At 37.5% G+C, this 17,456-nt stretch overlaps 2 protein-coding genes across 2 annotated transcripts in view; both read left to right on the top strand.

Annotated features, from left to right (window-relative positions):
• Positions 1-835: 835 nt before the first annotated feature.
• LOC138403177 (uncharacterized) lies at positions 836-3,813 on the top strand. The gene is made up of 3 exons (XM_069502648.1): positions 836-1,118; positions 2,228-2,356; positions 3,047-3,813. Exons 1-3 carry the CDS (start codon positions 894-896, stop codon positions 3,392-3,394), a joined length of 702 nt encoding a protein of 233 aa, XP_069358749.1. The 5' UTR covers positions 836-893; the 3' UTR covers positions 3,395-3,813.
• A 3,132-nt stretch (positions 3,814-6,945) lies between these two features.
• The window catches only part of LOC117987998 (extracellular serine/threonine protein CG31145), a 111,856-nt gene continuing 101,345 nt past the window's right edge, over positions 6,946-17,456 (top strand). The window contains exon 1 of the mRNA XM_034975093.2: positions 6,946-7,166. The gene's annotated coding sequence lies outside the window, so the exon portion shown is untranslated. The remainder of the gene's footprint in view (positions 7,167-17,456) is intronic.

Raw genomic sequence — 17,456 nt, 5'->3', positions numbered from 1 at the left:
AATTCGAAACTGCTTTGTTTTGCATTGAGCATTGACGCGAGTTTGCCGGAGGTAGTAGTTGTGCTAGCCAGCGATCCTATGTGACGATCGTATTAGATTCCATTTTTAAAAATTTATTGATATTTTTTTGCGATTTCAGAGGTTTGTCCACATAGTGAAAATTGTTCATATTCACAAGTACATTCACCCCTTAAATGGTGCAAACTGATTTTTCTACACTTGTATACATTTAAGAAATCAATTTAATAAATAAATTTTGAGTCCTAAACCTAAAACTACATTCGATAAAATTTATGAATCTCTGCACATCACTATCGTCAATAAAGTAATACAATTATTTCCTTCAAAGTCGTTATCAATTAATACGGAACTTCATGAGCGGACAAACGTCAAACCGGCCATCATAGCGTGCCGCTAGTTTAGCTACTAGCCGACTAGCGTGGCCCCTTTAGTCTCTCTCGCACAAGCAGAGCATAGTATGCCTAGGTACTGCAATCCACCATTGCAAATCGTATTCTGGTTTAAATCTATTCTTTAAAATACTGTTGTATCCTTTAAAACTACTAGTACTGTGTATTGTATTCTTATAATACTTGAGTCAACATAACCTCACTTCACGTTGTTTGTCAAGATCTCACGTACAAAGTACATCTTGACAAACAAAAAAAGTGGCCACGGTGAGAATGACAAAAAATGATCATCACGTTCTAATAAAGGTTTAAATGCATTTAGCTATCTCGCTCTAACAGTAAGAGTAGGGCTACTTCTACATATCATTTTAGTCGCCTCACGTTACGCCTGATTCGTTCATTCGTTCAGTCACCGCGCGCCTGCGTCTGCGTGTGCACGTATCAGCATCTTTTATTCACGAAAGTGCATTGTGCATACCTGCCATGCCGAAGGAAAGAGATATCCTAATAAATATTATAGAACATTATAAAGATATGCCCTTTCTTTGGGACACAAATGATTTAAATTATAGGAATAGGAATGTAAGGAATGAGGGCTATCAAGTGTTATTCAATTTGTATAAAACGTTCGACGAAGATGCCACATTAAAAATCTTAAAAAAGAAGATCGACAACTTAAGGTCGAACTATTTAAGAGAGTCAAAAAAAGTAAGTTCAACTGAAGTTTTGTCTATGGTTGCACGTTGTATAGCTATCACAGCTAGAACAGTTATGATTTTTTTACTAATTTCTTTACCTAATATTAGCTGTGTTCGCTTGCTTCTCTTTGTGCGCATGCGCGCGATTCGTGCGCATGTGCAGTTCTTCTTCTTTTCTTGCTTGATGCCTTTTTGTAGTGCCAGACCAGCACAATGCACTTCGCCAATGTCAAGTAGCTTGAGGGAGGCACGCATGTGGAGTTGCTTAAACTTTAAGCCATGGACCTAGAATATTCTAGGTCCATGCTATTAGCATACAGTGCGACAAGGCTCTCTTGGCACTTGAATGACATTGACAGGGGAGCGTTGTTGGAGAACAAAAGTTTAGAATATTCAAATAAGAACAAAGGGGACACCCTTGGGACACCTGACGACAACGTTAGTTCTGATTTTTTCCACGCACCAAGATAGCCTTGTCGCACTGTATTAGCTGTTATTGTATGTTCATCGTAACTTGACGCGGATAAGTGTTGTAATATGTTGGCACCATTGCAAATCACACAATAATAAGCCCTAATTTTTAAGGAATAAAGCTAACAAAGCAATGGTGCCAATATTTATATAGGTACATATTCTCACGCGTCAAGTTACGATGAGATGAACGGACAATACACGCTTTTTATAAGTCCCGCAAATTGCTATTGCGCTGGAACCATGTCTCATTAACATCGGCGTGACGTCAGCCGAGATAAAAATATACAGTCGTCGGCAAAAAAAAAACTTTAGAATAATAATTATAACTAGCTGATGCCCGCGACTTCGATCGCGTGGATTTAGGTTTTTAAAATCCTGTGGGAACTCTTTAATTTTCCGAGATGAATCTATACTACATTACAAAGAAGTGTAAATTTTTTTGCAGGAAGTAATCTCTGAAACTTCGGAACCGATTTGGAAAATTCTTTCACCAGTAGAAAGCTACATTATGCCTCAGTGACATTGGCTATATTTTAGTTTCAAAAAATTAGAGATCCCTACGAAAATCGTAATAAGCTACCCTTGCGAAGCTGGGGCGGGTCGCTAGTTATTAATAAAGTATAAATAAATAAATATTTTTTTAAGGTCAGAGAGTCGAAACATACTGGCAATGAAGATGTATATGTACCGACAATTTGGTACTATGATATTTTCAGTTTTCTGGATTCTACCACGGAATCATACCGTTCAGTCAGGGACCCAATAGGAAATGAGGTATGATCATGAGTATTTATTTATTGGTACAATATTAGTCATTCGATCTTGAAGCGAAACTATGCCCAGTGCCCACCAAGTTAAAATAAGACGCTGAACTTTTACTTGTGTTTGAAGTCAATCCCCATCCATATGATTCCGCCAATCCCCTTTATGAAGTGTTACACTTTCTGGTGATACAGATTATATCACAAGAAAGTGCATACAGGCATGGCATACACTTTCTGGTGATATAACTAATCTGGCACTTGATTTCCGTAGTACTCTAAAGCGCGAAGTCAATATTCCGAAGACATTCTCCACCACTCTGCGAGCCCTACTTAAGTGATAGTTAAATATTCTTCTCTAAACATAATAATATGGGGCACACGTTTCTGTAGGTCTTCAAAAGATGGCGGCAAAAACTTTGCAAATTCCAGTACGGATCCATCATTGACAGATCCATTGGTACCGATTTGAATGTACATAATTATTCATAGTTCGCATTGACCAGAGCAAACAGTTATTACGCTGAAAACCTAAAATTGAGAACCACTTCCAGGTGGGTTTTCGATAGGAACATGTTTGCCATCGCTTGCTGCAATACAGTAATTCAAGTTCAATTTTTCTTCAAATACCGCCGCTACTTGTTCCCATTCTTCTTCTGTTTGCGGCAACTGAAAATTAATAATAACATTGAATTACTTTCAGGAGTTTCAGGATACATCATCATTATCTTGCGCAGATAATAGTTATACTCAGATGAACACTTCTATAACTAGCAGTACTTCCAATCAAATTTCGTTTAAGAAAAAAAAAAAAGTAGCACCATTAAATGAACAAAAGAACTTTCTTGAAGAGGCTTCCGTATTGATAAACACAAAGGAAGAGGATTGGGAGATCCTTGGAAAATCCATTGGAATGCAATTAAGAGATTTGAATAAACAGCAACACAACATAGCTCGCAAATTAATATCGGATGTGATTTTTTATGCTACTCTAAATAAACTGTCGGAAGATTCGTTTGTGGGTGTAAGTTTATCGCATACCAATACTTAACTATCGAGGTACATTTAAGCCTTCATACCCGCCATTCATACCATCACGATCATCGCCTTCCCAGATTGAATTTTATCCTCCTGTTCACACCTTACCATCCCCAAGTAGAATACAATACCTGCATTCTACACCATCCACACAGTACTATATTCATTCTTCGAATTCTCCCCTTCACAGCGTAAAATCCCAAAACCAAACCCAACCCGAGCATCTTACACCATCCACAAAGTACCATATTCAATCTTTGGATTCTCCACTTTACACCGTTAAATTGCAACACCAAACACAACCCGCGGATCTTGCACCATCCACACAGTACCATATTCAATCTTCGGATTCTCCCCTTCACACCGTTAAATCGCAACACCAAACACGACCCGCGCATTTGACACGATCCACCTGTGTGTACCATATTCAATCTTCAGCCCCCCAATTGTGTAAGAATAACCATTTCATGGCTATCGCAATCGTCAAGAAATTCTGCCATTTGATTGGTTGATTCGCTGTTTACATTTTTTCACAGCCAATCAAAGGGCCGAATTCTTGACGATTGCGATAGCCATGAAATGGTTATTCTTACACAATTGGGGGGCAGATTATCCCCTTCACACCGTAAAATCCCAACACCAAACCCAACCCACGTATCTTACACCATCCACACAGGACCATATTAAATCTTCAGATTCTCCCCTTCACACCGTAAAATCCCAACACCAAACCCAACCCACGTATCTTACACCATCCACACAGTACCATATTCAATCTTCAGATTCTCCCCTTCACACCGTTAAATCCCAATACCAAACCCAACCCACATATCTTACACCATCCACACAGTACCATATTCAATCTTCGGATTCTTCCCTCATCATTCAGATACCATCCCAACACCGGATACAATCCCCACATCCTTCAGCATCCACATTGTATCATATCCCCTCACCACAGTCATCAAAGTCCGATCAATAACCAAACCGATGAGACTCTGTTGATTGAAGGCAATGGGGAAATAATGAAAAACTTTTTATTTTTTGTAAGAAAAAATAAAGGCATTTTAATACTAAAAAAGTGTTTTGTTCACTCACCTTTATATAATGTTTCATACATGTAAAAATAGCACAACATTATTCAGGGATAATTTTTGACAGCAGGGGTTGGGATATTAAAGATTCGTCTGTATAATGGGGAGTGCTCTGAAGAGCTTTTTGACCTCATTCCACCCTCTTTTTTCTACAACCGCACCGCGCGCCACCGTAAGGAATTTCACCCTCACCATCTGGGTGTCTGGTGCACTTCGACCGTCCGCTGCGCCAGATCCTTCTTTCCACGCACGTGCAAACTGTGGAACCAACTCCCATCGGCGGTGTTCCCACTAGATTATAACATGGGGTTATTATTCAAGAGGCGGTCCAACAAATTCCTAAAAGGCCGGCAACGCATCGGCGGCTCCTCTGGTGCTGCAAATGTTCATGGGCGGCGGTAATCACTTAACATCAGGTGACCCGCCTGCTCGTTTGCTCGCTATATCTATTTAAAAAAAAAAACTGAATTTAAGGACCCCGTTTCCCGTTAGTTTCCCCGTTGCAAGAAATCGCAACATTACGAGTTACGACTAATCATTGTTTAGCGCTAATGCTATAGGATATAGGATAGTCTGGATCTTATTTTTGAAAATATGGCGTTACAAGATTCAATAAAAAAATTATTGAAAAACTGACTTCCAAAACTACAAAGCAAAAAATTTTTTTTTGTCCCTATACGTGTAATGTTGAAGGCGGATACATGTACTGTTAATTTAGGTTGTGTCCGCCGGCCGCTGCGGGTATGGTTTCCGTACTAAAGTGCCCGTTTAGGGATTCTAGGTTAACGGGAAATACCCTATGGGTTTAATTTTTTTAATAATGTAACCACAAATTCACGGTTTTTGGATTTTTCCCCGTACGTGTGCTATACCTACCTACCTGTCAAATTTCATGATTCTAGGTCAACGGAAAGTACTCTGTAGGTTTCTTGATAGACACGACAGACCGACAGCGAAGTGATACTAATATAAGGGTTCCTTTTTGATGTACGGAACCCTAAAAACAGATAGAGGTAGGCGTTATCACGTTCGAAGAATTTTTCGAGCAAAATATTTACAAAACGGAAAAAAGCTGCCGAGCCTAAACAAGGCTTTGCATTTTTGATTGTAAAACCTAGCTGGTGTGTCGATCTATTGTTTCGACGCATAGAGAGAATACAATTTATACAGGGTGTAATCAGAACTCTAGCAAAAACGAAGACAAGTGATACTATTGATGAATACTGATAATATGATAACACCAAAACATTTTTTTGAAAAACATTTGACTGACGCTAGAGGTCAACGAACGTTGCGTAAGTAGGCCAATCGGAGTCAATGCAAAGTAAGTTTTTGCTAGCGTTCTGGTTACACTCTGTATATTCATGTACCTATAACTACCACCTATACAGACAGAAATAGGTACGTGGAAAAACATACTAAGCTTCGGTATTAGTGCAGTTTAACGGATCATAAAACTATGGTATTAGGTGTGCGGATGGCCTAATACCATAATACCTAGGTACCTTCTAATTGATTGTCGAGAATCGAACCCAGGACCTATAACTTTTAAGTAAAAGGTGCTGGGTTTGGGTCCCAGAAGGGGCAATTTTGGAATTAGTCTCTGGTCTTGTCTGGTGGGATGAGATCACGATGAGATGCTTCAGCCGAGAATAGCCGCGCCCTGCAGGCAAGGTACAATAGATAGGTATAGTACCTGCCTAGTCCGCGACAGACTGAGATGACAATCGGGGTATGAGGTGGGGGGACGCCCCGCACACCCTCACGTCACCCGCGCTCGCCCGCACCGGATTAGCGCGGAGGCTGTCCGGGCGGGCGATTGCCATCTTGACCAGTCGCATACTATACGTACCACTATGCAGACGGGCAACAGCTTCTCCGAATGCATTATTCCAGGTTTCAGTAAATCATCCATCAACCATCATCATCATCTCAACTCATCACCGTCCTGCGTCTCGTCTTAGAATGAGGAGGATTCAGATTTTAGACCAACACATAATTGGCTTGGCAGACTTCATTATGGAGAACTCTCAGGTATGTAAGTTGCCGCACGATGTTTTCCTTTACCTACTGTTATATGACATGACAGCTATTGAGAGTGGTAGGCAGGTAGGTATCTACTATATAATATAACACCTCCACACGATATTATGAACAAATATTTCGATATTTATACGTCATAATATAAATAATGGACCAGACAGGATAATACAACACTATAGCCCTATAGGTAATGTACCTATAGTAATAAGCTGTCTATTGACTACCTATTGGTACATGAAAGCAAATAAATAAATCTGAATCTGAATCTGAATTGGTCAAAATTAGCAAATTCTCCGTCCGTCCATCCAGCTTAGCTTATCCACACGTGAACCTTGTGAACGTAGGATCTTGGGGCAAGGCAACTCGCTCCGTTCCACGGAGTCTACGGTCTATGGAGCAAGTTTTAACTCAGTAATAACTGCGAGTCAGTTCGGGCTGCGCGCCTCCTTCTCCGTATGCCGCGTAAACATTTACGTGAACTTCGGAAAGTTTGGAATCACGACGAATTCTTTTCAAACATTAGTGAAAGTGATTCGTCGTTAATAAACGGGATTTATCATAATATTGCAACGTAAAATTGGACGTTTTAATCAGCGAGTGCCATTTGTTTAGAAAACGCGCTCGTTTCAAGCGGTCATCAATTTACAGGTTTGTGTTTATGTTTATTTACTGACAAATATTTTGTCATTCAAATCTGCCGAAGATTCCCGCAATTGGCTTGGGGATTTGCCAATTTTCGCGTAGACACAAAAGTCGTGATAAGTAAGTACTTACTAGTAGGAGACAAGAAATTATTGCGGTTATTTACCGCAAACTTTTAGCATTGTCGTAAGCTCGGTTAGTTTTGAAATGCAATTTTATTTTAATGAAAGTTTACTTAATGAAGTTAGGTATAATTTAAATTTAAATAGCCTTACGCTCCTTTCTGCACATGCAATAAATAAATAGGTACCTAGGTCCTAGGTACCTACCTACCTACTTACCTGTCGTTGCCTACTTCTGTAGTAGACGTCTGTTTTAAAAATATAGACTTTTAAGAATGGTGGGTACAAACTAGAAAGTTTCTTGACCGACAGAAAAGTTACCTGAATTTCATGAAATGAACTTGCTGCACGTGAAAAGGTATTAATAAGAACTACTACTACTTCTAACTACTATCTATTTGACAAGGTAGCACTAGGGGGTCAACAAAGATTTTCGATTCGCGCTTTTTAATATTCAGGGAAACAATAAATTTTCAAAACTTAAATATGCCTTTGTGTAAGCGGTAGGTACCTAATAGGTTTCTGTAAGTTCGTATTAAGTTTCAACCTTACAACTCATATACCTATGTAATTTATTTTTAAAATACTTAGCTGTGATTATACAGACGGTGGACATAGTGGGCAGACGGACAGACGGGCTGGACGAAACTATAACGGTTCCTAGTTTTATTACGGAACACTAAAAATGATTACCTACGTTATCATTGGTATACCTACATACAGTGTGAGTCTGTAATCTGTATAAAGTACTCAAATTGGGTCAGATAAGTACCTATTACCTACAGAACCATTCGATTTAATAAAATAAAACTGGCAAGTGCGTGACAGAACACGCATGGGAATGTTTCCGTTACAGATTACTGGAGAAGGTTCCATAGTCATTTTGGTTGCATTATTTCGTAAATGGTAGTTAGTTTTTTCCAAAAACTGTCTAAGGAACTTTATAATAATTTTAAAATACCTATACAACGGGACATCACAGGTGGTAAACCAATGACTTCTATCGGTAAACACAAATTTCATGTACCTACCTACTTTTCAACTCTCGCTTCATGTTCAGGTGATTCAAATAGGGTCAGGTTTATAAGTCTAATAGACTGTATGCAATTTTTAACCGACATAAAAAAGTCAAGGTCCTTAATTCGGCGCGTATTTTCAGGGTTCCGTACCCAAAGGGTAACACGGACCCTATTGAGAGTCCGGCTTCCGTCTGTCCGTCGCGGGTCACCAGGCTGTATCTCACGAACCGTGATAGTTAGACAGGTAGGTATATCTGTTTCCGCTATAACAACAAATACTAAAAAATAGAATAAAATAAATATTTAAGGGGATCCCATACAACAAACGTAATTTTTTGCGCGTTTTTGCTCGATATTGTTAACGGCAACAGGTAGACGCTTGAAATATTCACATAATATTTAGTTATTTATTTAATTTAAAAAGAGGTATCTAAATTAAAATAAAACAAATATGTATTTAAAATATCATATAATAGTATAAAATTATCTATGAATTGATTTTTAAGATACAAGTCTGGCTTGTAACGCAATAAAGGTTACGATATTTTCGCAGCTTGACACTGCTTAAGTAAGCCTAATGAGAGTAGGTATTTTGTTGATTCATAAGCCATTTAATTTATCAGATCGTTTCAGTTCATACTTTTACATAACCCAAAACTTGTAACAAGCAGGTACACTAGGCACCTTCCTAGTTAAATTGTTGAAGGCTCTTAGTGCTTAGTGAATAAGAAATATATTGCTGACATTAAATTCCTTTTGCCCACTATACATCAGGTTTGAAATGTGGTTGTAACTTGTAAACATGCTCTGTTTATAAATTGCATTATACTGCGTATTTCGTGATTGGTCAATATGAATTGATTGTTCTAATTAATGTGAATTTTCTTTGTTATACCATTCCGTTATCGCATTTCTGCGTTTTTACTTTCATTACCTATTCATAGTTCATGTACTCAGAAAAACCATTCCAATTCCAACCTTTACTTAGGACCGAATGTAAAAATATTACCTGGTTTATACAGCTGTGTCCAGAATCTTCTAAAAAACATTTTACACTACTTAAATAAATAAATAATTATTAGGTGGGCCTAATATTATGCTATTATTATTTCCACTTGAATAAATACAAATGAAAAACACACGTGCTTGGAATTATTTATTTTCGTTTTTCAAGTAGGTAGGTAGATAGGTATTCATACTTACGTATATCTACGGTGCAAAGAATGCATAATAGTTGACGAGGGTCTTTAGTTTTTTTCTACTAAGTATATAATCTTAAACTTTCAAAACGCAGTGATACCGAATCGTATGCCTGCAGTTCTTTATTAATGTCTAAAAGGTCTAATGTAATCGTTTTTGACGTTTTTGATGGTCGGTTTTTGGATTTGTAAGATATAGTTCGGCTTACAGTCCGTTCCTTTAACCGTTGAGTTATCGAGGCTCTAGTTGATGTCTGTATTGAAAACGCCAACGAGCGAAAGATAAGCTTTCATACTTTTCTTCCATCATGAAAGCACTTTATTGATTGAATGTACTTCCGTATATATTGTATAATAGTATCAATTGATTATCTTAAAACATCAAACAATTACAATAATTATTCAAAGCCCAATGCGCTAAGTAAACGGAAGTCCGGCTTGATTGAAATTCCGACTAATATCTATAGCTGATGTAGCAGTTACCAAAGAAACTTAAACAACATTGTTCACAGTATATCTTACTATTCTGTGAACTCAGAAACTTCATTGTCTATTTAGTTCACTAAATCTTGGATCGGAAGAGCAAATCTTCAAGGCATTAATATTTATCCCTGGATATCTGATGTCTTACAGATTAATTTAATTTGTGAGACATATTATAATTATGTTGAAAACATTAGGTCTGTAGTTCTGTACCTCCCTCCCTGTATTAAAATATAAAAAGTTTTTTGAAATAAACTTTATTAATTTATCTTTGCTGTACGGTACCCATTATTAAAAGTACCTTGTGTCACAGACAAAGTATAATATTCTGCTAATAAAAATATCAGAAAACATATAATGTTTTAAAACTGATACCTTCTTACATCAATAATAATAATACATATTAAAAAAATAACAGAATATTTTTATTGATTACACACTATAAGTATTACAGTTAGATTCAACATTATAACTGTAAGTATATTGATATTTGATAGGCCAGTTCTAATAAAATAAATCTAGTAACAAAACCAGATGAGACTATAAAACCGGTCAAGTGCGAGTCGCGCCTCGTTCTTTTAGGGTTCTGTACAAAATCAGTACCTATCGAATCAACGATGCGCGAACGCATAGAAGATGGGCATGAAAACATTTTTTTTTGTTTTCCTTATGTATTTAATTCAATAGAATTAGGTGAAACATAAAATACCTATAATAAGTAGATTACTGTCCTTCTTCTTGTATTTACTATTCCGTAGGATTATTTTACATACGTAGTAAATATTTACGGGATGTTTGCTTAGTTTAATATCAGTTCGCAAATATTTTTAAATACTTAGACACCAACTTTATCTGCATCAACAGGTTGTTTGCTTCGGAAGAAATTCTGAGTCATGGTCGTGAATCAGCCTTTTAGTAAAATAAAAACCATTCTATAGACCTAAACATCGAGTAGACCTAAAGCTGTTATAGCAGTGGTTAAACATCCGTAGACTTCTTATTTGCGGGGTCCTGGGTTCGATCACAGGCTCTAACTTTTTGGAGTTATGCGCGTTTTAAGCAATTAAACACTTGATTTCTCGGTGAAGGAAAAATTGTGAGAAAAATTGCATGCCTGAGAGTTCTGCATAATGTTCTGAAAGGTTGTACGAAGTCTTCCAATATGCACTTTGCCAGCGTGGTGGACTATAGCCTAGACCCTCTAAATTTTGAAGATAGACCCATGCTCAGTAATGGGCCAGTAATGGGTTAATGATACCTAATGATGATGATGATGATGATTTTATTATTACTTCTACAGGAATTGAGACCCTTATAGAGTTTTTAAAGAAACGATCGTCAGGTGATCGTAGCAAGAAGGTCGTAATTGTGTTCGTACTTCGTAGCCATTATAGTAGGTATAAGCTAGGTAGGGACTTAAGTGCTTGTTGTAAAGGCTTGTTGCTTTAAATTTATTATTTCCACCTGTTGCTTGAAGCTAAATAATAAAACGTGAATGCCACTAATTTGCAATTCAATAATTTGCAATTTTGCAACGAATTTGCATTATACCTACAAGTAAGCAGGTGCCACCTTAATTATCTTTTCTTAAATATAAAAAACCGGCCAAGTGCGAGTCAGGCTCGGGCAAGTTTATCCACGTGGACTTAGGTTTTTAAAAATCTCGTGGGAACTCTTTGATTTTCCGGGATGAAAAGTAGCAGTTTTCCCCTCCAATTATAATATGGGTACCTTCAAGTCAAGAGTGAATAGGCATCTTCTAGGCAAGCGCGCTCCATCTTATGCATCATCACTTGCCACCAGGTCTGATTGCAGCCAAGCGCTAGTCTATAAATTAAAAAAAAACATGTGAGTTGTGATAATGCTTGTATGTTTGTGTAACTATTCATTACCTATGTCTACTCGGTCATTCATGCGATTGAGTTGGATGGCGTGACATGGCACGATCAGCGTTGGTAGGTAAATACGGTTATTTTAGTGCATATAAGTAAATATATTACTAATTCGCTTGCTAATTACTGAAGACGGTGTAAAGTTGAATAAATACTGACTGTATAGCTAAAAGTTATAGATGTAGACCACCATTAATTAGTAGGTTAAAGTAGCTACGGGTTATTATGTACGTAGAAATAATTGGTAGATGTAGTTCGCGACAGGTCGGCATGACACCCGCGCTATCTCGCACCGGATTAGCGCAGGGACTGTGCGGGTGTACGGGGCGTCCCCACCCCGATTGCCATGTCGATCTGTCGCGAACTATATCTATATTATAATGTTTTAGTTGGTTTTGGTACGTGGAGATTGCAAGAGATATCAAAACTTATACCCTACAAAGTATCCTAATCTCTATTTAGCGGAACTCCGAGTTCCAATCACGCATAACGACCGCAACAACCTTGCCCTGCTTTTTCAAAAAGTTGCTCTAAGTTTTATTATAAATCCTTGACATAGAGAAATTACAACATTTCAGTTAAAGCTTGGACCTAAGCTCAGTCATTCACATCATCCATACTATCCATACTTACTAATATTATAAATGCGAAAGTGTGTCTGTCTGTCTGTCTGTCTGCTAGCTTTTCACGTCCCAACCGTTCAACCAATTTTGATGAAATTTGGTACAGAGTTAGCTTACATCCCGGGGACGGACATAGGCTACTTAATTCTATCCTGGAAAATTAAGGAGTTCCCACGGGATTTAAAAACACCTATATCCACGCGTACGAAGTCGCGGGCATCAGCTAGTATTTTATAATATGTAGCAAGTTGATCCTGTGATCAGTCTCTAGGTAAATGATTGTCTCTCTACATAGGTAGTAAGTGAGGGTAGAGGGGTAGGGTAGGTAGTTTATAAGAATTCCAGCCCCATAAACTACCGCTATACAAAAAATCACTTCATTTTATTACTACAGTCCAAGACATTATATCATCATCATCAACCGATAGCTACATCCTGGACTACTGGACGTAGGTAGCCACTGGACTTCCACACGCCACGGCCTTATGCTGCTTGAATCTAGCAGTTCTAGTCTTCTACTATCTCATCTGTCAACCTAGAGCATCTTGAGAGTTTTTCGAATTATGTGCCCTGCTTGTGCCACTTCAGCTTTGCAAATAATTATTTTGTTTATCAACTAATCAAACCAATTGCTATGAATTCATTGTTCATGGTTAGCTATTCTAATTGGTACTCGCCTCTCGCGATTTCGCTGGTCGCTCGAGTTATTTGGTAGCCGTTATAGACTAAGTATCACAATATCGATACGATACGTTATCGAGCTTTTAGTTACGTTTTTGAAAGAAACAAAGAAAGAAAAGACGAAAAGACGACGAAAGAAGTTTATTTTAGAAACTGTGCCACACATCACATCTTATAACTGAGAGATTCCCGGCGCTTCTTCCACCTGAGCATAAGCCCAACGCGCTTCAAGCAAAAGAAGCGCCGGAACAAACTGTCATGACGTGTATTGTGTGGCACAACCCGAAAAACGGTCCCAGCTCAGCATTATGCAGTATGCCTTTATGCACAAGAACATACAGCGCTGATTTTCAGTTCGTTTCACTATAGCCTGCTATAGCAGACTCTTGAGGCTCCTATAGGAGCATATCTGCCTCCTTGAGGCAGACTCCAATGTTTGCTTTATGAAGAACCAACCTTGATGGCATGTAACCATATGTATAAACAATGTTCTTTTTCCGTATAAATGAAGTTTATCATACTGGCACTATAGTGGTTCAGTTGAGTTTATCTACCCAATGGACTAGACTAGTGTTATCCTCTACTTGAAGTGAAAGTGAAAGTTGGGACGTTTGGATGTTTATTACTCCTTCACACCATAATGACTGAAATAATTTGGCTGATGATCGGAGATAGCTTATACCCTGAATTGATCATGCTCGCTACATATTTTATTCAGGTAAATTCAAAAATTCCCGCAGGAATAATTGTAACCAAATTCCGCGTGGATGATATAGTTCATCTTGCTGTAGCCTGCGTTCCGGAGACGTAGGTAGGTAGGTAGGTACATAGCGGTGGTACATACTACATAGGCTACTTCTTATCCCGGAAAATCAAAGAGTTCTCACGGGATTTAAAAAAAATCTAATTCTACACGAACGAAGTTGCGGGCATCATCTAGTTCAACATAATCAAATTCTCACCGGCACACTACTGAGGACAGGTCTCGTCTCAGAATGAGAGGGGATTAGGTCGAAGTCCACCACGCTGGTCTAGTGCGAATTGGCAGACTTCACATACCTTTGAGAACAATAATATGGAGAACTCTCAGGCATGCAGGTTTCCTCACGATTGTTTCTTTCACCGTTAATGCCAATGATATTTAATTGGTTAAAACGCACGTAACTTCGAGAGGTGCGTAGCCGGGATTGAACCCTCGACCTCCCGACGAGAAGGCGGATGTCATAACCACTAAGCTATCACGGCTTATCATCTAGTTACTGATATATAAAGGTACCTTATAATTAGATCCAATAACACTATTCATGGTAGTTTCGCTTTCTAGGAAAATGGTGGTGTGACGAGCTTCCATGTAATTAGCCCCGTAGTGGATATCTACTTAGTGTCGGATGACACGGTATAATGAGTTCGGGACTTGATATAAAACGTAATTATATGTAATTCGTGTCATATTATGCCTTGTCCATAACACGGTATTTTTTCCGTTACTTTTTACTGTCTGTAATTGTGTATTTTTATTTCCACTTGATGTGCCAACTGCCATCATCACTTCACTTCGATTATACGCTAGGTAATTTTTAGATAGGTAAGATCTGTACTCTGTAGGTAGTAGGTACCTATTTGGATTTAATGTTTTTTAATTCTTTACAACAAGATTAGAGTTCGAGTTACCCATAAATTTTGGGAGCAATTTTTCATTTACCTAAATTAAGAAAATTGTAGAGTTGATGTATTTATTATACAGATGCTTTACCTGTGCATTCTAAAACAGATTTTTATTTACTTTTATGCATCATAGTTTTTGAATTATCGAGCAAAATATCAAAAAATTACGACTGTAGTACGGAACCCTCGGTGCGCGAGCCTGACTTGCACTTGGCCGGTTTATTTTTATTTTTCTTATTACTGAATGCCAATGTACTCTACCCAATTGTACTAAGATCTAGCCTAATTCATGATTAATAAGTAGTTTAAAATTTTCCCGTGTATGAATATTACCGTTGCAAGCAAAAAGCTTCTTTCTCGGTTAATTCAATTCATTTCTCTATAAATAAAAAAGTTTATTAGTGTAAAAAACCGTTGTTGTATAATCTATAACAACGGTTTTGCTAAATATAAAAACAGTGATGTTGCATCGACTTTGAATTGGTTCTAAATTTTGTGGTCACGGTCAACTGATCAAATTACTATTGTGACAGCGAAATATTAAGAATACCTATTACTGAAATTGCATTGCGGTATTTCTTTGTGATTTTTAACCCTACGTTATGTCACCGTTAATAATACCGTTAAGAATGACATAATTTTTGTATGAGTCTAAAGTTTTAGTAAGTTTCCATTCATTTTCCTTCATGTAAACGTGCCTGTCAATTTTTTCCATTGATGTTGGAAGGCCACTGATTTCTTCCATAGGTAGGTTTGATCGTCTACTTATGTGTTTTATGCACATTCTCTCGACTTTCCTCCATCCACTCACATTTTACTTTCTCTGTGGTTCTACCCAGGACATATCTAATGTAAGTATTATTTTATACTAACGAAGGCTGTAGGTACAGTACAGGTATGATGATTTTCTTTCAACAAAGATATTTAAAAGTAGACAGACATCAAGGGCATGATAATTAATTTGTTGTTTTATCATAAAAACTAGCAGATGTCCAAGGTGTCCAAGATTTCTTTCATGAAGTTAAGTTACTTAAAAAATATTCGTACAAATAAGTAAGTAGGTATATATATCTTCTGTATCTTCTGTTTCTGGAAAAGGTGACTGACTGACTGACTGACTGATCTATCAACGCACAGCTCAAACTACTGGACGGATCGGGCTGAGGCATGCAGATAGCTATTTAGACGTAGGCATCCGCTAAGAAAGGAGTTTTTAAAAATTCAATGGGTGTGAAATTTGTGTAGTCCACGCGGATGAAGTCGCGAGCATAAGCTAGTCTCTCTATATAATAGCTACCTATTGGTTTCCAATTAATTAATACATCGACTCGTAATTTTCTGTTAACGCCGTTACGAATTATTCAATTAAAAAGAAACATGCAATTACTCGTAATTCTCTACGCGCTTTGAAAAACCACCATTGCAAATGAATTGTCTACCGAGTTTACGTATGAAGAATAATTAATTGGATTGGAATAGTTTTTGCCACAACCACTAAACTCATTATTGTATCGCGTGGATTAAATGGGTAACAAGTTCTATTTTGCGGGTAATTTTCTCTACTTTGACCCCTATTCTTAAAAAGTTAAAGATTATATTGCTTGCAGAAATAAGTTTGCAATGGTCCGTATTTGTTTTCCTATTATGTTGCTGTGACTGCATTTACATAACAATGAGTTTGTGTGGTAGTCACTCGGTTAATAAGATGTTTTAGGTCAGGAATATCAATGCGGTTATTCTGTTATGAGTAGGTAACAGGCGCAGACAGATAATAATTATTTATCTAAGGTTTAGTTACCTCAGATTGAGGATTGATCTCTGAAGCGTTCAATTCGCTGCAGCGATCAATCCTTAATCTGAGTATAAGTTTATAAGTTAGAATATAAGTTTACATACATAAGTACAATTTAATACGTAGATTCTAGTTTTTTTAAGGAGCGCCAGCTCGCCAACAAACTGGCTCACCAGTTTGGCGAGAAAAAAATAATGTAAATATTTGGTGAACCTACGCTTGTTATAAAAAAAAAATAGAAAAAGATATATTTAAAGAATTAGTAAGTATATAAGTATGTATCTACTTAAGCAGTCACATGTATTTTCATATCTAGCAGCTTTACAGACCAGATAAAAACATATTTAATACGGACAGTGACGAAAGATAAGAACTATTTTGTGAACTTTACAATAAACCCCGATCTCTATGACTCCAACAATTATTATTGATATTCCAAGTCACAAATTAATGAAGAAGTGGGTATTATTAACTTCTATTTGGTAGAGTTGTGTTATGAGCGATGTGACCTTATAAGTACCTGTGGGTACCTGTAAGTAAGGGAGAACCTGGTTTCCATTCTTGGCATGGGCAGTTTGAGAATTTATATTTTCTACAAAATATGTCTCTAATTTGGGAGGTTTTGGCCTTAGATAGTTAGGTACCACTACCAGGCACCAGTAAAGTCGTAGGTACCCACTGCCACACGAGTAGATATTATAGTACTGCTAAACGATTTAGTGTTCTAGTACGATGTGGCGTAGATACCGATTAAGGATATGGGTTTAATAAAACTGTCATACCTACTCCTCCCAGGGTTAGTCTGCTTCCGTCAGATTAC

The sequence above is a fragment of the Maniola hyperantus genome, chromosome 13 (genome assembly GCF_902806685.2).
Source record: "Maniola hyperantus chromosome 13, iAphHyp1.2, whole genome shotgun sequence".
NCBI lineage: Eukaryota > Metazoa > Arthropoda > Insecta > Lepidoptera > Nymphalidae > Maniola > Maniola hyperantus.
Note: the sequence above shows the minus strand (reverse complement) of the source record. Positions and strands in the feature narration are given on the sequence as shown.